Source organism: Lissotriton vulgaris, chromosome 11 (assembly GCF_964263255.1).
Source record: "Lissotriton vulgaris chromosome 11, aLisVul1.2, whole genome shotgun sequence".
NCBI classification, from domain to species: Eukaryota; Metazoa; Chordata; class Amphibia; order Caudata; family Salamandridae; genus Lissotriton; species Lissotriton vulgaris.
In genome coordinates, this window is record NC_141699.1 from 909,711,454 (window position 1) to 909,735,662 (window position 24,209).

General features: G+C 47.5%; 1 protein-coding gene across 1 annotated transcript in view; it reads left to right on the forward strand.

Moving 5' to 3' along the window:
• The first annotated feature begins 253 nt into the window (after nucleotides 1-253).
• DNER (delta/notch like EGF repeat containing) overlaps nucleotides 254-24,209 on the forward strand; it is a 1,176,744-nt gene continuing 1,152,788 nt past the window's right edge. The window contains exon 1 of the mRNA XM_086942563.1: nucleotides 254-577. Within this exon, the coding sequence (XP_086798689.1) occupies nucleotides 371-577 (207 nt within the window). The 5' untranslated portion in view covers nucleotides 254-370. The remainder of the gene's footprint in view (nucleotides 578-24,209) is intronic.

Genomic DNA, 24,209 nt, shown 5'->3' on the forward strand with positions numbered 1-24,209 from the left:
CATTGTGAGTGAGGGATCTCCCCTCAATGTGAAAGATTCTATCAGTATAAGATGCAAGGCCAGGGGAGAATGTCCCGCTGTTGGAGTCAGGACCCTCCCGCACTCCACACACCGCATCTTCACCGCTGGGAGACGCGGCCCGAGCTCCTGAAGGACACGGGCTGGCGTCACCTGCCGCCGGCGTCACCCGGGCCGCTGTCACTGGCTCCTCCCGCCTCCTCTGCCTCCTCCTCCAGTCTGGTGGGTTGCCTTGGGAACCTGAGGCAGGCAGCGGAGGAGCGGGGCCAGGCAGTGCAGCGCATCCTGACAGGAGCAGCGGCAGCGCAGCATCCCCTCCAGCCCCGCACAGCACCAGCCAGAGCGGCGTCCCATGGCTCCCATCACCGCCCAGCAGCTCGCGCTGCTGCTGCTCAGTCTGGCCCAGGGCAGCCTGGGGAGCCCGGTGACCGCGGTCGGTGGCGTGTCCCTCGACCCGTGCGAGAGCAAGCCCTGCCGGAACAACGGCACCTGCAGCCGGACGCCCGACCGCAACTACAGCTGCGCCTGCAGCCCGGGCTTCACCGGCAGCGACTGCCAGGTAAGGGGTGAGCCGGGAATGAGGGGACGTGAACCGCCGCCACCAGTGCGCTTCTAGCCGCTAGGTCATCTAGTGACACTCACAAATGCGCTATTCACTCTCGTACGGTGCATGCTGTAACTCACTTATGCTGTACTGCCCTACATACTGAATGTGTACAAGTAGCTAAGCAAGTAATAGAACGCGCAAAATAATAATTATGATTTTTAAGGAAGTTTAAATTAATTTTCACTCAATTAAATCCGTATACGAAAAACGTACAACATGCCTGTTTACAAACGTAAATAGTCCTATTTTGACTGGCCGTAAAGTAGTCGTTTTTTCACACTACCTGCAACATTTCGTCTCCTGTCATACGAAACTGTTTCCCAATGCCCGTGGGCTATCCTCTGACTCTGCTGCAAATTCTTCTAGAGGGCGCGATGACGCTCACCGACTCGCCACTAATCGTGCCTAGATTGTTTTCCAATATTTTATTAATGCCCAGTAGATGGGCACGGCCTTCTGGGGCAGTTTTCACCCTGAATGTCATTGAATGGGGCGCCGGGGCTTCCCGTAATTCCGAAAACCCATCGGAAAGTCACTGGGCGCTTTTCCTTTCTGGGTTCTCATGTGGGCGCTATGCCATGCTGTGCTTCACTCCCATTCTCAGGAGATATTGTGTTTGTTGGGTGTCACGCCACGTGCAGGTAACCTGGGCACACCGTCTCTTCGCTGGGATCCAGTCTATATTGGAGATCTGGTATGTTCCGCAGTGACCTGTGGTCTCTCTAAAATACGTCCAATCACAGGCTCCCTCACTGGGATCACATTCTCCACTCCAGACAATAATCGAGGTTCACTCTCATCGAGCCAGTGTCACGTGGATCCAGAGTGCCCCCCGCGAGAATCCAGTCCACCCCACAGAGATCCATGGTGATCCTTCAGCGGATTCACAGTTGCCCATACAGGGATCCCTCCTCTTCCTCAAAGTCAAATATTCGCTGCTTTCCTCTCGGAGTCCCGTGTCCTTCGCGAGCATCCCCTGTTTCACTCCAAAGCGAGGATTGGTTGACTCCCTCAAAGAGATCCTCTTCTTTGAGGAAATGCACCGTGACCCCCCTGACAATGACCCGTAGTCGTCCTCTTAGAGGTCCACACTCACCTTCACAGATCAGAAATCACGGGATCCGCACTCTGCCTCAGAGGCAATGACTCACGGTCGCTCTCTGGGATCCACTGCGCCTCCCACAGGAATCCATTGAGCCTCCCACAAGAAACCACTGCGCCTCCCACAGGAATCCACTGCACCTCCCACAGGAATCCACTGCACCTCCCACAGGAATCCACTGCATTCCTCCCGAACGAGGATCCGCTGCTCCCCGTCCAGGGATCCACGGGTCCCCTCCCGGGAGTCACAGCCCCCCTCGCAGAGAGTATGGTGATCCCACAGTGATCCTGTCACAGATCCCTGAGTATCCCTCACAGAGCAGACCCAGAGCGCCCCTCACAGAGAGTGACGCGGGGCACCTTCACGGGCATTAGTAATGACCGGTCCGTTTCCGGCGCGCGCTCTCCCCACGGCTCCAAACCTGCTCCCGGCGGTTTCCGCTGCATGGTGATACCTGCTTTCAAGGGCTATTTTGGGACACGACTGCCGCGCCGGGGCTCTCACTGGGAAAGAATCGGTACATACAATGGACTGGGCCGTGCACGCGCTGGTCACCTTGTTTTCCCCCAGAATGTCCTGGAATGTGACACGGCTCCTGTGAGTGAACACCCCGTGCCACTAACCCCCTTCCCCCCCCCCCACCACTACCCCCCTCCTGCCAGGGTGCCCAACTGGGTGACAATATCTAGTAGTCGGGTGTGGACAGAGTTTGTGGTGACACCAGTGCACATAGCTGGTTGTCTGTGTGTTGTTGGGAGTGTGATGTGGACAAGTGCTGTTGGGGGTACCGGACGTGCAGAACTGGCCGTCAGCGTAATGGAAGTGGTTGGGTGTATTGTATTTTATTTCAATTAATTACAATTATTACAAAAAGAAACTGGTTGAGTTCAATCATAAATAAACATGGTCCATTCATTTAAAAAGACTGTTAGACATATCTAAAACATAATCATTTCTGAGCCATTCTCATAATTACAACAGTAAAATGTGGGTTAAAACTAGTTTGTCTCTAGTCTTTGACTGAGTCATTATGTAGTATTTCTTTCACCTCGTGTGCACATTTTGCTAGTCTTGCTAATTCCATCGGGATCTCCATCTTAAAGAGAAATTGCGTAGTGCAGGTGCATATCCCATATTTTAAAAAGAGGGGTTTCAGTAAAGTGGTTGGGTGGTGTGAGCAGAGGTTGTTGGGGTGTGTAAACCCCCCTAGTGCTAGATGAGCAGCAGAGCTGGCGCTCACCGCGGCGGGGGTGTGGAAAGACGATGTAGGCCTCTTAGTGTGAGCTTGAGGGTGTGGGAAGGCAGTTTAGGGGGCACTAGCTGTGAAAAGCTGGCTGAACTGGTTCTGGTGGGGGCAGACGTTGGGATCCTGGGTGTGCGTACTGGCTGTTTAGTGTGGTGATGAGGATGTGGGCAGAGTGTGGGCAGGTCTTTAAATGGGTATGTTGTCCGGTACGAAGTACCTGCACTTCTTTAATTTGAAAGGCAGAGTGCCTGCACTTCTCAGAATTGTTGGAATACATTTAATGGGAGAGTACCAGCACTTCTTAGGAGCAAACAAATACTGTACAAAGCGAGTGCCTGCACATCTACATTTCCATTTACACCAGAGTACGTGGTACAGGCTGTGAAGAGCTGCTTGTTAGTGTGGCGGCGAGGGTGTGGTTAGACAGTGTGAGGGCATGGGATGTGCAGAGCTGGCTGCTAGTGTGGCAATGAGGGTGGGAGCAGAGAGTGTGAGGGCTCATGATGCACAGAGCTGGGTTGATAGTGTGGTGAGGGTGTGGGCAGACATTGTGAGGGCACGGGATGTGCAGAGCACATTGTTAGTGTGACGTAAGTGTGTGGGCATACAGTGTAAGGGCACAGAATGTGCAGAGCAGATTGATAGTGTGATGGTGTGGGCACATAGTATGAGGGCATGGGATGTGCAGAGCATGTTGATAATATGGCGGTGATGGTGTGGTTAGACAGTGTGAGGGCATGGGATGTGCAGAGCTGCTTGTTAGTGTGGCGGTGAGGGTGTGGGCACACAGTGTGAGGGCAGGGGATGTGCAGAGCAGGTTGCTAGTGTGGTGGTGAGGGTGTGGGCACACAGTGTGAGGGAATGGGATGTGCAGAGCAGGTTGATAGTGTGGTGGTGAGGGTGTGGGCACACAGTGTGAGGGCACAGGATGTGCAGAGCTGGTTGTTAGTGTGGGGTGTGGGCACACAGTGTGAGGGCACAGGATGTGCAGAGCAGATTGATAGTGTGGTGGTGAGGGTGTGGCCACACAGTGTGAGGGCACGGGATGTGCAGAGCTGGTTGTTAGTGTGAGGTGTGGGCACGCAGTGTGAGGGCACGGGATGTGCAGAGCAGGTTGCTGGTTTGGCGATGAGGGTGTGGGACAGATAGTGTTAGGCACAGGATGTGAGGAGTTGGTACTGCGGTAGTGGTGGAGGAGGTGCAGAGGTGGCAGGTGTGAAGTGTGGACCCCTGCAGGGTGCACAGTGCAAGCTGTGGCTGTGGTGGTGATAGTACAGGGGAAATGGGAGTGGGTTCCAGTGGTTGAAGTTGGCAGGACCTGAAGGGAAGACGTGCCCATACTTTTTTAATTTAAGAAAAACTGTTCCCCCTACTTCTTATAAAAATACAACCGTCCCAAGATGATTAATTGCAAGAGTTGAAATGCTTCAGCTAAAGTGTTAGGAAGGGATTCTCCTGTGCTGTGAAACCGAGTGAGGGGCAGACAGCTAAACAAGCCTTCTTGCCAGGGTGCCTGCTTACCTGAAAGAAATGTAAATGTGGTCAACTGGTTCATCTACAAATGTAAAGGGTGCTTGGAAGCCAGTTAGTTTTCATTAACAGAATCACTTGAAGCTTCCTGATGACACAGATGTATTCTTTTTGAGTGGGTTTACAGGGCAGTTGCCAGCTGAGCTGTAAAGTGTATGCCTTTAAAGGACGGTTATAAAAAAAAACTGCGCTATGTACAGTCTGGGTATTACTAAAGTCTATATTTTGGAAGGATTTTATTACCTAGAAACTTTTTGCAAATTTTATAGCAGCCTATCTTATTCTATGTGTAATGCAAGTTTAAAATAATGTCTTACGTAATCACAGTGCTTTCTGTCGCCAACGAGAACCTTGTAGTCTGTATTCTTCCCTGCACAAACCAGGATTTAATTCTGTGGACACAGACACAGACCTCTGCCATGCTTTCAATGATAGAGGATTCATAATGTAGAATAGGTAATTTCCTACTGATTAACTTAACTTTCATTTATTTTTCATTTAAGCTGTGCCTCATTTTATATGTAGTTACCTGAAGGTGAAAGGTCGAAATAAGTTGCAGTATATTTGTGTTTTTTAGCTGTGGCTTTGGCCCCACCCCCACGCTCACTCACCCCTCCTCCTTTGCACACAGCATCACAGTTCCCATAGTTTTTTAAACCCACTTCGACCACTGATAGGTGCACACCACTCTCAAATGCTAGGTAACCGACATGGAGCAAATGGGCAGTACTGGACCTCATGCGCTCACTGCTTGCTGGAGCGGATAGGAACAGAAAGAGGTATGAGAAAGAGACACACCAGGCTGGACTTAGTCTACCCTAACAGGCTCGTTCCTGCTAGAGTAAAATGTATTGTACTCTGAACTGAGGCATGATGCGGTTCAACTCTCTTCACATTTTTATTATATTTTATGGATGTTTGATAAAAATGGGTCGATACTGCTGTGAAAATGCAGAGGCACAGGGTCTTGTTCTGCTGCTGGAGTACCACTGCATGGGAGACGAAATGACATCTGCCAGGAAGTGCAGCAGCGTAGATTGACATAGACAAGCGTAACGGTAACAAGACAAAATATCAAATTCAAAATATGGAATTACCAAAATATCGAAGTCAAAATATAGAATGGACAAAATATCGAAAGGACAGAATATAGTGGTGAAAAATATCGAATTGAAGGTAAGTAATTTAATATCTAATAGTAATTTTTACCCCTAAGCTATCCAACCCTTTCCCTACTGTTGCACTCTCTGGAGTTGGAATAGTAATTTTTACCCCTACGCTATCCAACGCTTTCCCTTCTGTTGCACTCTCTGGAGTGGGAATAATAATTTTTACCCTTACACTATCCAACGCTTTCCCTACTGTTGCACTATCTGGAGTGGTAATAGCAATTTTTACCCCTACGCTATCCAACGCTTTCCCTACTGTTGCACTATCTGGAGTGGTAATAGTAATTTTTACCCCTACGCTATCCAACGCTTTCCCTACTGTTGCACTCACTGGAGTGGTAATAGTAAATGTTATATTTATTAATTAATTAATTTTAAATTACTTTTAAGACATTTAAAAAAATTCGATATTTTGACTAACTATTTTTTTTTAAACTATATTTTTGATTCAATATTTTTGTACTTACCTGTTTGTAGATAGGAATTCGATATTTTTGCATTCTATATTTTTTTCTTCGATATTTTGGTAATTCTATATTTGTGAATTCGATATTATGTCAGTGATCCAACAGGGCTTGATTTGTGCCAGGTGTTGCAGGTGGTGAATAGTAGAACATGTTTTGGGGACTAGGACTTATTTTTCATCATTACACTTGAAGCAAAAGAGAGAATGGGGGAGGATGAGAAAGACAGGAGAACAATGACAATAGGAGAAGGAAGGAATGTTAATGAACCCATAGGAATGAGTTAAAGGGACCATAAGTTAAGGATGGGGAGTAAAGAGGCCTGAGGTGGAATCAAGATTAGGGAGCCTTGGTATTCTGCATTCTTGGCATTCAGTAGCATGCAACAGGCGCCTAAGAAAAATTTTGGGCCCCTTCTCCTATATATATCAGTGTCTATATATTATTTGTTTATTTAAAAATTAACCATTGCTTTCACGCATAGGGCTGCGGAGTAATTTGCCAACCGATGTACCTAATGTGTTTCAGGCATAGTGAAGAAGTGGGCAATGATTCAAATAATAGCTATAACAATAATTAAAATAATCTTATTTACGGTAATAGTGATTATAAATGGGAAGACTGCTTTATCTAGGTAAACAAATACATCCCTTCCTTAATAATCTAGGGGGTCATTACGATGGCGGGCGGACTTCAGTCCGCTCGCCATCGTATCAGATTTGGGATCGGCCGCCTATGAGGTGGCCTACCTATCATCCAAATTATGATGCGACCACCACTGTGGCGGTCGTATTACCTGTATTTTGTATTGTGGAGGGGATGTGGTCAGCAGCCCGCCGCAATAAAAAAAATAGGGTGCAGACATATCCCTGCACTACGTGGCAGGCACCATGTGGTGCCTGCCAAATGGTGCAGGGATATGTAGTGGGGCACCACAAGTGTCCCCCAGGGTACATGTCCCTGCCCCAAGGATTAAGAGGGCCGGCTACGGGCCCCCAAATCCATTTCTGCCAGCGGTTTTGTGGCGGGTTGACCGACGCAGAATGACCAGGGGAAAGGGATATCATAATCCCTAGCAATGCAGGGATTAGCAGTTGGTCCAATGGGTGGTCAGAATTGATCCGCCCATCTGGACTGTGGTGGTCGTCTTTCCAACTGCCACTCTTCCCCCCGCCATGATAATATGGCAGGGGCAAAACTGTATTGCGATGGCGGAGGGGCTGCCAACGACAGCATATCTGTGGCGGTCGGTGGCGGTCCCTCCGCCATCGTATTGAACACCCTAGTTTTACCCTGCTACTCAACTATAACAAGAAAATAACATCACAGCTCTACTGTAGAATATTATTGAGATTGGCATGGTTATCACTAGGCATGTGTGTGTGACCACAACTTCCAAAGCACAAAAATGGTCTTGAAAGCGTCTAGAACGTAACTGATTAAATGATTTCCCGTCATCAGACTGAAAGCTGCTTGCTAGCTTTTAATTTGCACCATATAGATTCTTTCTTTTTCACACTTATCTTTGCATCAGTGGCAGAAAGAAACCAAGCATTAGGGGACAGAATTGCCTTTGGTATTATACGGAATAGAGAACCCCCATGCGTTTGAAGGAAGGATACTGAGGTCTTCCTCCTACTACATATTCAGAAGGTCCTTGCAAGCCCTCTCATAAAGGAACTCCGCCTTTGGATTTTTTTTTATTTGGGCACAAAATCCCTCAGTAGTCTTAAGTATTGATGTAATTTACAGTTGGATATTATAAGTATTATCATTATTAGTAATAATAACAACAAAAATAATAACCATAATTATTATTATTAGTACTATTGTTGATGTGGTTTTTATTATTATTAGTGTTGGTATTATTATTATTATTATTATTATTATTATTATTATTAGTGTTATTATTAATACTATTGCTATTGCAGTCCAGCAATCCTGGTTCCATTGCAGTTTGACTTGCACACATTATGTATGCAAATTGTTGTTCTTGCTGAAATGATTTTTTTTGTCATTTAACCAAATATCGACTGATTGAGCTAATCATGTGTTTTATGTACTTTTCTGGATTTGTGCTGATAAAGGGAAGGTTAGATTTCTTGCAGAGGCAGCAAGGCTGCGTAAAGTAGTGGGCAAGTAACTACACTCAAATATTTATACTAGCTGCATATAAGAATCAAGTTGTCCTTTTTTGTGTGTTCCTATGATCTATTTACGGTAGGACATACTGGGAGTTGCATTAAGCACACAAAATAAGTTACGGTAGGAAATGAGACTGCTCATGTTCATGCTGCTAGTGTTAGCTTGTACATTTTGCACATTTATTATTGAGATATCTTTCCTACAACCATAGGATGATGACAGCTGCAGTTGTTTTTCGGATATTTGCACATGGTTTAATGGCCAGTTATTTTTATATAGTATTGTTATTTAAGATGACTTACCATGGAGATTTTAACATTTGGAAACTTTTAATTAAGATTTTATTGGAATTGTTACAATGAATTATATGCTTCTTTTATGTTTTTTTTAACCAAATAAAGATTCTTATAATTTGCTATTGTGATTATTATTATGAGTATTATGATTATTATGAATATTATTATCGTTATCCTTATTAACAATAATAACAATATTAGTGTTATTATTATTATTATTATTATTATTAATAACATCATTGTGAGTTTTATTATTATTTGGTATTATTATTATTATTATTATTATTATTATTATTATTATTGGTGTTGTTATTATTATTAGTGTTGGGGGTATTATTATTATAATAATAGGTCCATAGTATAACTCAAAAAACAATTAAAAAAAATAAAATGGGTCCAAAGTAATTCTCTTATCTACCTTATTGAGTGCTGAGGCGAGATTGAATTTCTATTATTAATCTTTTTTTATTATTGATTATATCAATGACATACAGGATAAGGTAGTCTCTAATAAACATCATAAGGATATTGGAATTGAAGGTCCGCCGTGAGGCGCAGACTTGATGTAGCGGATCCATTCTTTGTTTGTGGTTTAGCTCTCTTATGTCTGATTCAGACCTGCCTGGCTGAAGATTGCGCCCCATATTTGAAGAAGGGCATCTAAGGATTACACCATCTTTCCCTCTGACCGAGTTGCCAAAAGTGTGGGCAGAGTCACTGTCATAAAAAACTGTAAAAACATCCAGTTGACTATCATCAAAAGAAGCAGGGATTTGGAAGGCGGGAAAATAGCTTTAAATTTAAAATTTGCAACCTAACACTAAGGGGCAAATTTACAATGGAAGTTGTGGAGCGCAACGTTAGCCTTCTTGGCTTAACGCCGCATTCCGCCACTTCTGAAACGCAGGGCTGCCCCATATTTACAACAATATGGTGCAGCCCTGCGCTTCCCCCTGCACTGGAGCTAAATTAGCTGCCTAGCGCCAACGCAGGCACCCTTACACAGTAGTGCAAGGATGTCTGCTTCCAGGGAAAGATTGTTTATGTGCACCTGCACATAAACAATCTCTAAATGGTGTTTTGTGGCTCTTATGTGTGCGGCTTAATGCAGCACACATAGAAGTTGCAAAATGTCATTTAAAAAAAAAAGATTGTTTATGTGCAGGTAGGTGTCCCTTCCTGCACATAAACAATCAATGCATTTTGCTGTTTCCATGTGTGCTGCAGGAGGAAGCACACATGCAAACAGCAAAAACGAGGAGAAATGAAAATTTTTTCCTTGTTCCTGTTTCACCAGGATAAGACTTGGTTTTCCCTGGTCATAATCCTGAGCTGCCCTATATTTACCCCACCCTTGTAAAAATAGTCTGCGTTTAAATCAATGGGTGTTGCGGTGGACCGCCCACCTCAACACCCATTGTCCTCCCCTTTCACGCTAAGTATAGCGTGAAAGGATGCCTTATTTACAAGGCTGATTCAGAAAAGGGGGTGGTGATGAACAGAGTGTCTGAATTAGGCAGACCACTCTTACCCAGTCCAAAGATCAGGGCTTGATCCATCACCGTTTTTTAGCTCACTGCACCATCCCAGCTCAGAAATTGGCTATATGCAAATTAGTCTGACCCTGGCCCAGTGTATCATGGGAACAGGGCAGACCAAACTACCAAGCCAATTCTTATACTGGGGTGATTCAGAAAAGTGGGTGGTGATGAACAGAGTGTCTGAATTAAGCAGACCACTCTTACCCAGTCCAAAGATCAGGGCTTGATCCATCACCGTTTTTTAGCTCACTGCACCATCCCAGCTCCGAAATTGGCTATATGCAAATTAGTCTGACCCTGGCCCAGTGCATCATGGGAACAGGGCAGACCAAACTACCAAGCCAATTCTTATACTGTTCATCACCACCCCCTTTTCTGAATCGATTTTGGCCACTATAGGTGTGGCAGGGTATACTCAGACATGAGTCCCTTTCTCACTGCACCATCAGGATTCAAGCAAGCCGGGCCGAAGACGGCTGAAATGCCCGAAACCGGTCCCCGGTAGCTTGTCTCCTTTCTGGTGAAGAATTGGCTTGGTAGTTTAGTCTGCCCTGTTCCCATGATGCACTGGGCAAGGGACAGACTGATTTGCATATAGCCAGGTTCTGAGCTGGGATGGTGCAGTGAGATAAATAACGGTGATGGATCAAGCCCTGATCTTTGGACTGGGTAAGAGTGGTCTGTTTAATTCAGACACTCTGTTCATCACCACCCCCTTTTCTGAATCGTTTTTGGCCACTATAGGTGTGGCAGGGTATACTCAGACATGAGTCCCTTTCTCACTGCACCATCAGGATTCAAGCAAGCCGGGCCGAAGACGGCTGAAATGCCCGAAACCGGTCCCCGGTAGCTTGTCTCCTTTCTGGTGAAGAACTGGCTTGGTAGTTTAGTCTGCCCTGTTCCCATGATGCACTGGGCAAGGGACAGACTGATTTGCATATAGCCAGGTTCTGAGCTGGGATGGTGCAGTGAGATAAATAACGGTGATGGATCAAGCCCTGATCTTTGGACTGGGTAAGAGTGGTCTGTTTAATTCAGACACTCTGTTCATCACCACCCCCTTTTCTGAATCGATTTTGGCCACTATAGGTGTGGCAGGGTATACTCAGACATGAGTCCCTTTCTCACTGCACCATCAGGATTCAAGCAAGCCGGGCCGAAGACGGCTGAAATGCCCGAAACCGGTCCCCGGTAGCTTGTCTCCTTTCTGGTGAAGAATTGGCTTGGTAGTTTAGTCTGCCCTGTTCCCATGATGCACTGGGCAAGGGACAGACTGATTTGCATATAGCCAGGTTCTGAGCTGGGATGGTGCAGTGAGATAACTAACGGTGATGGATCAAGCCCTGATCTTTGGACTGGGTAAGAGTGGTCTGTTTAATTCAGGCACTCTGTTCATCACCACCCCCTTTTCTGAATCGATTTTGGCCACTATAGGTGTGGCAGGGTATACTCAGACATGAGTCCCTTTCTCACTGCACCATCAGGATTCAAGCAAGCCGGGCCGAAGACGGCTGAAATGCCCAAAACCGGTCCCCGGTAGCTTGTCTCCTTTCTGGTGAAGAATTGGCTTGGTAGTTTAGTCTGCCCTGTTCCCATGATGCACTGGGCAAGGGACAGACTGATTTGCATCTAGCCAGGTTCTGAGCTGGGATGGTGCAGTGAGATAAATAACGGTGATGGATCAAGCCCTGATCTTTGGACTGGGTAAGAGTGGTCTGTTTAATTCAGACACTCTGTTCATCACCACCCCCTTTTCTGAATTTATTTACAAGGCAGCGTTAAGCCACGTTAAGTCATTTAATCCTGCATGGGAAATAAGGTGAAACCCTAATGCCAACACAACATCACTTTTTTGGACGTTGTGGTGGCGATAGGTTGCTTCGTCCTATTTACAAGGCAGAATTAAGACACTTAAAGTGTATTAACAATGCCTTGTAAACAAGGCACCCTTTCACGCTATGCTTAGCGTGAAAGGGGAGGGCGATGGGCGTTGCGGTGGGCTTTCCACCGCAATACCCATTCATTTTTACAATGCCCCATATTTCCAAGGGTTGCGTATATATGGGGCAGTGCCAAAATTAATACCAGGGAAAACCTGGTCTTACCCTGGCAAAATGAGTAGAAATGTTTAATTTCTCCTCGGTTTTGCTGTTTCCATGTGTGCTGCCTTGGGCAGCACACATATCAAAACAGCAAAATGTCATTGATTGTTTATGTACAGGAAGGGACACCTACCTGCACATAAACAATCATTTCTTTTAATGACATTTTGCAACTTCTATGTGTGCTGCATTAAGCAGCACACATAGAAATCACAAAACACCATTTAGAGATTGTTTATGTGCAGGAAGCGACACCTTCCTGCACATAAACAGTCTTCCCCTGCAACGCAGACACCCTAGCGCTATGTTGCAAGGGTGCCTGTGTTGGCACTGGGCAGCTACATTTTCCCAACGCAGGGGTAAACGTAAGGCTACACCTTGTTGTAAATATGGTGTAGCCCTACGTTTCAGAAGTGGCGGAGCGAAGCGTAAAGCCAAGAAGGCTAACGCTGCACTCCGCCACTTCCATTGTGAATATACCCCTTAGTTTTCTGCTGTATGCAACTGCACCATTCCCTCGGCCAATCACTTCAAATCAATTGAGAAAATGGTTACTTCACCCTGGAAAAGGAAAAGGCGATCCTTTCGGAGGATAGAAACCTCTGGCTAGAGGATCACAAAGGATCCCCCCCTAATTTTAATAAATGACTTAACCACCTTTAATTGTAAATTTCTGTGTCGACCATCTACCTGCCAGGCAGGCACCCCCAGGCCCAATCGTTTTACCACTCCTGGGGTTGGATACACTAACAAGCATGTACCCTTCATCAGGACTCACCACTTTAGGGTCCCTGGTCAGACCTCACTCCTCAAGTAGGAAGATCTCATACCAATAGTGTGGCAGGCTGGGGAAGTAACTGAAGAAATTTCAATCCTGACACTTTCATCCGCACCCTCCCACAGTTCTTCCCTGAATCTCCAGGAAATCAGCCACACAGCGAACCAGAGGCCCTACTTAAATAATTTTAGTACAATCATGGGCAAAGTATTTTACTTTTCAGTGCCACTCTGCACACTTATTGTGAAGGCAGGAGATAGGTCGAAACATAACAGCTGTTTTTGAGTAACCCTGGGGAAAGCACTACGCTACAGTCGCGTAGTTTACGAAGTTTCCGCTACTTTGCACTATGCGAATTGCACATAGCACAGTGCAAACACGCGTAGCGTAGTGCAGCGGTCATTTTTTGCTTTCTCGCGGTCCTCAGCGTCAAGTTGGCGACCGCAAGCAAGCAAAATGACATCCCGGCAAAACTTTTCCTCGTTCGCAATCAGCAACATCAAGTTGGCAATCGTGAGCGTGGAAAATAAACCTCCCGGCGAGATTCTCAACACGGGGGGGTCAGGTTTCTCATTGCGAGTGGTCGTGTATGCTCACGATCGCTCACGATGAGAAACTACCAGTCCGCGTTGAGAAAGTTGCAGCTCGAGTAAAAATCTACTAGAGCGGCAGAAAACTACAGCTCGCACTGTGCAAGATGCCGTTTTCAATGATTGCACAGTGCCGGATGCTTGTCCGCTCTGTGCAATCATTGAATACGGCATCTTGCACAGTGCGAACAGGCTACTACGCAGTCCGCGTAGTGCTACGCGTAGCCACGCATATCGCTACTATGCCCAGGGTTAGTTTTTAGACGACCCACCAAAGCTTACCCCGCAGACTCCAAAAAATGAGCGCAGATGGCAAAGAATTTACATCCTGTTTCAAGAAACAGTACAGTAGACACATCCCTGTTTATAAGGGATAGGTTAAATTAGCTAATACCACTTTCTTCTTCAACAGAAACAGTGCAGCTCCCGATTTACACAGAGACCTGTACATGATATTTGCTGAATTTCAAACACCGACAGCTACGTAATTATTAGCCGCCCACTCTGCTGAGCATTGTAAACACCTATTGGTCTTTTTCAATGCGCGTATTCAGACTTTCTGCCATCAAATCTCAGCGGAAACCATTGCCTGACCACACACAGTGTCAGATAATATGCCAGTTAAAACCACCTCTGCCATGATGGAAGCTGCTAAGTCTGTTCTGCCAGAGGGAGGCATCCTATTAGCCACATTAGTTCCCCAATCTCTTGTCTTTCTTCAATATCGCTGTCAGTTGAGGACCGATCCTTATAGATTGGAAATCAGCAAGTATTGAACCTTTGCTAAAATGAAAGTTATTTTTGTGCTAAAGTAATTTTTCACCCCAGTTCTCCACTGCCATTTTTGGGGGAACTGATGGATAAACTAGTATTCATCCAGTTCCACCAATATGTGGAAAGTGTTGGCATACTCAATGCATTTCAGTGAGGATTTAGGCTCAGCCTGAGCACAGATCTGGTCAATGAGTTGGTAGAGGATCTGGGTACATTTATAGCTAGTGGTGACACTAGGGTGGGGCTCTTGTTGGACCTCCCAGCTCTATTTGATACCATCGACCCTTCAATTCTTCTTTCCATACTTGAGTGAACAGGTGTATTCGGCACCTTCTTAAAATGGATGAAATTATTTTCGAGTCACAGAATCCAAATGATCTTTTTTGGCACAAATCATTAAATGGTAATAAAGGAGCGGGGCAATTGTGCTAATAGTTACATCTAGGAGGGACTCAATATATTTTCCATTCTCAGAATTCAGGCTCTCTCCAATCTTATTAATTTTGTCCTGGAAAGAAAATAGAAAATGACTATGCCATTTTTGAGAAGGTGGTTGTAAAATCAAGTTAAAAGGAATAAAAGAGGATCCAATGATGAGGTAGAAGAAAGTTTATTCCAAGAAGAAATTGTCCCATCCATCCAGAAGGTTGCGTCAGGTACAACTGACAAGCCTAACACCTCCAGTTCCCTAGCACCAGGTTCTTTCACCATGGTGCTACTCAAATACATACAGATTAAGACAGGCTTATATTGATGTGGAGTATACAGTGAATTACATTAACCATTAAATTACAGTACATTTTTATCAGTGGTATTTATTTGGTGGTGGCTACTGCAAGTGAATGAGTATCTAAAGTGTGGAAAATTTCTATAGATCTATTCTTCACATTTAGTATTTTTTGTGATTAATAGCTTCTTTTTACTACGCTAACTAAAAAGTTATATTTTTGTGGTTGCTTTGTATAAAGTTGGTTATCTTCATCCTTGCAAGCCTTCACCATTCTAGTTATAATTTCTTCAGATAAGTTTATTCAGACTTTAGCTTGGGGGAATACGATCGAGACTGATGCATTACTACTGGTTTGGGTAAATTACAACAAGCACATTACCTAAAAGAGTGCTAAAATATGCCAAGTTGTTGGCCTTACTAGCTGATTAAAAGACTTCTTGTGTAGCCGCGGGCCGTGCAGGTAACAGCGGTGGGGCCGCGTGGGGGGATTTCAAGGGACGATGCAGAGGGAAAAGTATTTATTTATTTAATTTACCCTCGGCATCTTCCATCGAAATCCCCCCACGCGGCCCCACTGAGGTTACCTGCAAGAACCGCAACAGTTCTTGTGTTGCGTCAAGCTTCTAGTTCTCTATTTCAGGATCAGTGTTGATCCAATTTGGTACGTTTATCAGTTTTTTATGTTTGGCAATAATCGGTTCTTTAAAAAGAGAGGAATTTCATCAGAGACAAAAAAAGGATCTCACCAAAGGACCTGTAAAGGAGAATTTAAATAAATACAGTTGTCTCAGCTGAAAATTACATCTAGGATGTGGCCTGCTGCGTGAGTTAGGCTTTTGACCTGCTAGACCAGACTTAGTCCTGTCATAATACCAAAAAACTCCTGAGATTGGTTTTCTTCTGGAGGCTGACCCCATACTTTAAGGCCTCCAACTCCTAGAAGTTTATCCTAATACTTTTGTGTTTGAAAAATGAGTTTTTCGAGCCTAGAAAATATTCCATACCTGAGTAAGAAGGGCGATAGATAAAATCCACAATCTGTGGTGCTTTTCTACCGTGACCAATTTATAAATAATGTTTCTGCGCCTTTAAACTGCGAGCACAAATAATCTACGCCAGTGGTTATTAACATCTTGTCTGAGGACCCCTGGGGGTCCGCGAAGTGTACTCATGTGGTCTGCGACTGTTTTACAAAATTAAATAATATTAAAATTAATTAAGAAAATATAAATAAAGGAGCAGAACTTAAAACGTGAAAACGTAATTGTATTGGCAATCAAACAAAAATATTTAATATTTGAGCATTTTTTTGGTGTATACTTGTTTTTGTATTTTGGTATATTGTTTTGAGGTTCAAATCATAGAAATTGCTTGGACACGAGGTCCCCAGCTACTAACTATGACTCAGTGGGGCCCATAGATTCCAGTTATGATTCAGTGGGAGTCAGTAGCGGCTGCTAGCGATCAGGAGTGGTGAGGCGGGGTGCTGGATGGAACGAAATAACAACAAAAAAACACTTACCAGGCCTGCCTGCCGCCAACTCTGCTTCGTCCTCTTCTTCCTGTCTCCGACGGCTGCGGGAAGGAGCAGGAAGCACCCAAATTCCCCATAGCTAATCACAACACTGCAATGCAGCGTTGTGACAGGTCTGAGCGCTGTGACACAGCGCCCAGATGGGGACTGGGAGGCTTTGCATGTTCCTCTCCAGGCTGTGTAAAGCAAGCTTGGTGGGGAAGATGCAATGTGCGCAGGACTGTTTGACCAGCCCGAGAGGGCCGGCCAAGCAGTCATGTACACTTAAGGAGTGCACACCACTCCTCTCCCTGCTCTGGCCAGCCCGGCCCGAGAGCCACTCACTTCAATAGGAAAAATAAAATGATAATTAATAACGAAACGTTATTATCATTTTATTTTTCCTATTGAAGTCAGAGGGGCGACGCTCCTCCGCCTTAGCAGAGGAGCCGCCACTGATGGGAGTCCACAGAAGTCAAAAGGTTAAGAAAAGCTGCTCCACCATATTATGAGGATATTGCAAGTCACCTTGAAGTTCCATTACCTTACAAAGTAAATCCTTAATGATTTGCATTATTCTTATAATGCACGGCAAGGGGTACTTTATCCCATATAGAATAATAGACTGTAATTATTACATTCCTACATGTGTTCCCACCCTCTTATAAAACTGCGCCCACAGAGAAATCTTTTCGCTGCCAAAGAATTTTAAACCTTCCACTTATGAGCCCCAAGCCACTTGAAGTGCAGGAAAGCGCATTGGCATTAATTATCTCGCTGCAAACACAACAGGCATTTGTTGATGGAAAGGGGATATATTTTATAGTCTGAATAAAAAATGTGAAAGCCTTGCCTGAATGCAAAACCCCGGCCCTGCTTCAACGCTTTTTGGGGAGGGGGCTCCATGGCAGGCAAGAGAGAGCAGAGGATGGCGGAAGCAGTGCATTTCTTTTACTTGAACCCTCGCTGTGCAGCCCGCTGTGCTCAGGTTTTGTTGGGAGCCGGACTGGCCATTTATCCCCTCGGGCACTTCCCCAGGGAAGGGAACGAGACGAGGGCCACGGGACGCAGATTTTTTTTAGGCCATAGCCGCTGATGGTAGATTTGCCACCATCTCCAGTCTCCCAGTATATATATATATATATATATATATATATATATATATGTATATATATATATATATATATATATATATATATATATATATATATATATATATATATATATATATATATATATGTATAGAGAGAGAACAACACATCTCACCTAATGTATGCGGGCAATAAAACAACAATGCAGGCGGTTTTGAAGACAGTTGGACCATTTCATGCCGTTCTTTCTGTTTCTTTCTCTTTACTGTCTGCATTACAGGCTGAGGCAGCGTGTGTGCTTGGATCCCTGAGAAATCAGGTGTGTAGGGAAGGTTTCCACCTGCACAGTTCTAAATTGTTTTGTGTTGTACCTAAAGAATAAACAACACCCAAATATAATGACTGCACCAGTGTGGATCTGTGACTGTGTGCCTTTTTGCCCTTCGGTCCACCACTATGTCCATTCTTGTGTGTATACGTTTCTATGGCCTTTCTATGGATCTATCTATGACAATCAACCATTTCCTATAAACTCGTGACACTCTTTTTTTGTGTCGATATTTGATTGGCTTTTTGTGAAGGCAGGTTTTTGTTGTACACAAGTGAGAGTACATTTTCTGGGAATAGTTTACAGTGCCTTTTAGGTATATAGATGTTGCTGTGTCTTTTTAAGTTGATTTATAACTGTGTAACTTTTGAGAAGATCTGTGGCTATTTTTTGCTGATTTGCGAAGATGTGTTTTTTATGTTTGGTTCTTGGACTGCCATTTTGCGTTCGACTCTCACTGTGTGACTTTTGGGTGGATTGTGGCTGTGTGCCTTGATGTATGTGTTTTTACTGTGTTGAGATATGACTGTTGCTTTGTGACTGCACTTTCTGGTGCAGCCCTTACTATGGACATTTGATCTTTTAGGTTGATCCCAGACTGTGTGCAGTGTCAGGTCTTTGCATGATTTTCTGTGTTTATTGGTGCCTCTGTAATCCTGCATAGATGTATGTTGTTATGTGCTGTTTTATGTGGCTGTGCAACTTTGTGAATGTGCTTCTCTGTGCTTTCCTGTGTCGCTCTGTGCCTGTGTTCAATTGTGTATCGACCTGTGACTATGTGTTTTTGGGTTCATCTGTGCCTTGTTGGGTTGATCTAAAACTATGGTGTTTTTATGGACTATTTTCGTGTGTGTTTTTGACTAATCTATGACTATGTGCCTTGTTGATCTTTTGCTCAGCGTCTTTGTTTTGGCTGTGCCTGTACACATTTTTCGTACAGTTGTGTTCCTGTGTGCCATTTTTGAGAGGTTGTCGACATGCATTTTATAGGGGATTCTTTGTTCCGTTTCTTAATATGTAGATGGGGCTATTGGTCTTTTTTGGAGGGAGGGGTTGTCTCTTCAAGTCTTTGGGACAGATTTACAAGCCCCTTGTGCCAGTTTTACGCCGCCGTTTCGTCACTTTTGTGACGCAGTGGCGGCGCAAAGCCAACGCCATGCTGCAGGGTATTTAGAACGTGACGCATCTGAGAGATGCGTCACGTTGTAAAGCCCTGCGCCACATGTAGGCGTTCTGGTGCAGGGGGGGCGGGGGGCGTTCCGGGGCAGGAACGCCGCCTAAAAGTGGCTGAGTGAAATCTACAAGATTTCACTCAGTCACTTTTAAGGCCATGCTGCGTCAAAACCCTGCGCCTGCTTGAAGCAGGCGTAAGGATTGCAGCAGCATGTTAGGGATAGGGCACCCCCGAGCCTTGCTGGAGCTGCTTCGGCTTGCGACGCAACTCCAGCAATGTGCCACCTTTCCGACGCGGGATGCGACACGCATCTGCCCGTCCGTGCGCCACGGTGCGGCGCATTGTAAATACGGCGCATCAGTGGTGGCGCACGGGTGGGCAGATGCATCACATCTCTTCTGGCGCATCCCTGCTGATTAGCAGAGATGCGCCAGAAGTAGTAAATCTGCCCCTTTGTGTCTGGCTCTGTGACTGCATGCCTTAGTGAGATGATTTGTGAATGAGCGCCATTTTGTGTTGATCTGCACTTGTGTGCGCTGTTGCGATGACCTAGGAGTCTGTGTGTCTCAGGGGCGTAACAAATGCCCCCGCAGATCCCGCAGTGCGGGGGGCCTCACTCTCTACAGTTAATGAAGGGGGCCCCCAGGGGGCCCGGCCCCCTCAGCTCTCCTGAGGGCTGTGAGAGAGGCCTGCGCTGAAGCAAGCCTCTCTCCCTCTGTGTCTGAAGCAGGTGCAGCCTGCTCCATTCCCCTCACCCCCTCCCTCTGACTAAAGAGAAACAAAGTATCAACATTGTTTCTCTTCAGTCAGAGCCGGAGGCAGGCCCGGGACAAGGACGGGCCCCAGAGACAGCAGTCTCCACTGCTCCTCTGAGGCAGCACAGAGCCCGGCCCCCACTCTCTCCTCTTGATAAGCAAAGCCCACCCCACAAGAGAAGAGACAGGGACACGGAGGGGGTGGGGGCCCCACCCCACAAGAGAAGAGAAGTGACAAGGACAAGGATTGGGTGGGGGCCTGGCCCACCCCACAAGAGAAGAGACAGGGACAAGATGGGGTGGGTGCCCCATCCCACAAGAGAAGAGACAGGGACAGGCCCCCACCGAGAAGAGACAGGGACAAGGATGGGGTGGGGTGGGGGCCCCACCCCACAAGAGAAGAGACAGGGACAGGCCCCCACCGAGAAGAGACAGGGACAAGGATTGGGTGGGGGCCCCACCCCACAAGAGAAGAGAAGAGACAGGGACAAGGATGGGGTGGGTGCCCCATCCCACAAGAGAAGAGACAGGGACAGGCCCCCGCCGAGAAGAGACAGGGACAAGGATTGGGTGGGGGCCCCACCCCACAAGAGAAGAGACAGGGACAAGGATGGGCTGGGGGCCCCACCCCACAAGAGAAGAGAAGAGACAGGGACAAGGATGGGGTGGGGTGGGGGCCCCAGAGACAGCACTCTCCACTTCCCCTCTGAGGCAGCTCGGAGCCCGGCCCCAACGCTCTCCTCTCCATAAGCAAAGCCCACCCCACAAGAGAAGAGAAGAGAAGAGACAGGGACAAGGCTGAGGTGGGGGCCTCAGAGAGCAAGAGCAGGAGGCAGCACAGAGCAGTGCTCGGGACCCTGACAAGGGTGGGAGTGGGGGCCCCCAGACAGAGTATTCTCCAGGGCAAAGCTCACATGAGAAGGGACGAGGCAGCAAAATGGTGCCCTCAGGTAAGCACTGTTGTTAGAAGCACCATGTGGGCGTCCGCAGGGGAAGTTAAGGGGGGGCCAAGAAGGGTGCAAGGCAGAGGGGAGAAGGGTGCAAGGTAGAGAAGAGAAGGGTGCAACGCAGAGGGGAGAAGGGTGTAAGGCAGAGGGGAGAAGGGTGCAAGGTAGAGAAGAGAAGGGTGCAGAGTAAAGAGGAGAAGGGTGCAAGGCGGAGAGGAGAAGGGTGCAAGGCGGAGAGGAGAAGGGTGCAAGGCGGAGAGGAGATGGGTGCAAGGCAGAGGGGAGAAGGGTGCAAGGCAGAGGGGAGAAGGGTGCAAGGCAGAGGGGGAGAGGGATGCAAGGTAGAGAAGGGTGCAAGGCGGAGGGGAGAAGGGTGTAAGGCAGAGGGGAGAAGGGTGCAAGGCAGAGGGGAGATGGGTGCAAGGTGGAGGGGAGAAGGGTGCAAGGCAGAGGGGTGAAGTGTGCAAGGCAGAGAAGAGAAGGGTGCAAGGCAAAGAGGAGAAGGGTGCAAGGAAGAGAGGAGAAGGGTGCAAGGTAGAGAAGGGTGCAAGGCGGAGGGGGGGATGGGTGCAGGGTAGAGGGGAGAAGGGTGCAAGGTGGAGGGGAGAAGGGTGTAAGGCAGAGGGGAGAAGGGTGCAAGGCAGAGGGGAGAAGGGTGCAAGGTGGAGGGGAGAAGGGTGCAAGGCAGAGGGGTGAAGTGGGCAAGGCAGAGAAGAGAAGGGTGCAAGGCAAAGAGGAGAAGGGTGCAAGGAAGAGAGGAGAAGGGTGCAAGGCGGAGGGGGAGAAGGGTGCAGGGTAGAGGGGAGAAGGGTGCAAGGCAGAGAAGAGAAGGGTGCAAGGCGGAGGGGAGAAGGGTGCAAGGCGGAGGGGAGAAGGGTGCAAGGCAGAGGGGAGAAGGGTGCAAGGCAGAGGGGAGAAGGGTGCCAGGAAGAGAGGAGAAGGGTGCAAGATAGAGAAAGGTGCAAGGCGGAGGGGGAGAAGGGTGCAAGGTGGAGGGGGAGAAGTGTGCAAGGCAGAGGGGAGAAGTGTGCAAGGCAGAGGGGAGAAGGGTGCAAGGCAGAGGGGAGAAGGGTGCAAGGCAGAGAGGAGAAGGGTGCAAGGAAGAGAGGAGAAGGGTGCAAGGTAGAGAAGGGTGCAAGGTGGAGGGGGAGAAGAGTGCATGGCAGAGGGGAGAAGGGTGCAAGGCAGAGGGGAGAAGGGTGCAAGGAAGAGAGGAGAAGGGTGCAAGGTAGAGAAGGGTGCAAGGCGGAGGGTGAGACGGGTGCAAGGCAGAGGGGAGACGGGTGCAAGGCAGAGGGGAGAAGGGTGCAAGGCAAAGGGGAGAAGGGTGCAAGGCAAAGGGGAGAAGGGTGCAAGGCAAAGGGGAGAAGGGTGCAAGGCAAAGGGGAGAAGGGTGCAAGACAGAGGGGAGAAGGGTGCAAGGCAGAGAGGAGAAGGGTGCAAGGCGGAGGGGGAGAAGGGTGCAAGGCAGAGAGGAAAAGGATGCAAGGTAGAGAAGGGTGCAAGGCGGAGGGGGAGAAGGGTGCAAGGTGGAGGGGGAGAAGGGTGCAAGGCAGAGGGGAGAAGGGTGCAAGGCAGAGGGAGAATGGTGCAAGGTAGAAAAGGGTTCAAGGTGGAGGAGGACTAGGGTACAAGGGGAGGGGGAGAAGGATACAAGGGGGAGGGGGAAAAGGTGCAAGAGGGAGGGCAAGAAGGGTGCAAGGCAGAGGAGAGAAGGGTGCAAGGGGGATGGTGATGAAGTTAAAAATGTGCCCCCCCCTGGAAACATTTCTGCGGACACCCATGGAACGCACACTACTTTGTGAGGGAGAGTAGGAGAGAGTGGAGAGAGAGAGAGTGGAGAGAAACAGTGGAGAGAAACAGTGGAGAGAGAGAGTGGCTAGAGAGAGAGAGGGAGAGTGGAGAGAGACAGTGGAGAGAGAGTAGACAGTGGAGAGAGAGTGGAGATAGACAGTGGAGAGAAAGAGAGTGGAGAGAGAATGGAGAGACACTGGAGAGACACTGGAGAGAGTGGAGAAAGAGAGAGTGGAGAGAGAGAGTGGAGAGAGAGAGAGAGTGGAGAGAGAGAGAGAGTGGAGAGAGAGAGAGAGTGGAGAGAGAGAGAGAGTGGAGAGAGACAGTGGAGAGAGAGACAGTGGAGAGAGCGAGTGGAGGGAGCGAGTGGAGAGAGCGAGTGGAGAGAGCGAGTGGAGAGAGAGAGAGAGGGGAGAGAGAGAGTGGAGAGAGATAGAGTGGAGAGTGGAGAGAGAGAGAGAGTGGAGAGTGGAGAGAGAGAGAGAGTGGAGAGAGAGAGAGTGGAGAGAGAGTGGAGAGAGAGAGAGAGAGAGTGGAGAGAGAGAGTGTGGAGAGAGAGAGAGAGTGTGGAGAGAGAGAGAGAGTGGAGAGAGAGAGAGAGAGAGTGGAGAGAGAGACAGAGAGTGGAGAGAGAGTGGAGAGAGAGTGGAGAGTAGAGAGAGACAGTGGAGAGAGAGAGACAGTGGAGAGAGAGACAGTGGAGGGAGACAGCAGAGAGAGAGTGGGTGGAGAGAGAGTGAGTGGAGAGAGAGTGAGTGGAGAGAGAGTGAGTGGAGAGAGTGAGTGGAGAGAGTGAGTGGAGAGAGTGAGTGGAGAGAGAGAGTGGACAGAGAGAGTGGAGAGAGAGTGGAGAGAGAGTGGAGAGAAAGTAGAGAGAGAAGGGGGAGAGGGTGGAGAGAGAGGGAGTAGAGGGAGACAGTGGAAGGAGACAGTGGAGGGAGACAGTGGAAGGAGACAGTGGAGGGAGACAGTGGAGGGAGACAGTGGAGGGAGACAGTGGAGAGAGAGATAGTGAGAGAGTGGAGAGAGAAAGTGGAGAGAGAGACAGAGGAGAGACCGTGGAGAGAGAGACAGTAGAGATAGAGTGGACAGAGTTGAGAGAGAGAATGGAGAGAGAGTAGAGACTGACTGACTGAGAAACTGACTTAGAGAGAGAGTGACTGATTGAGAGTGAGACTGACTGACTGACAGAGACTGACTAAGGTAGAGAGAAACTGACTGAGAAAGAGAGACTGAGAGAGAGAGGCAGAGACTGACTGACAGAGAGATAAACTGATTGACTGTCAGAGAGACTGACAGAGAGAGACTGACTTGGAGAGAGACTGACTGAGAGAGAGACTGATTGAGAGAGAGACTGACTGAGTGAGAGAGTCTGACTGACAGAGACTGACTGACAGAGCGAGAGAGAGACTGACTGACTGGGGTAAAGAGAGAATGACTGACTGAGAGAGACTGACTGACTGGGAGAGAGAGAGACTGACTGGGAGAGAGAGAGACTGGCTGACTGAGAGAGAG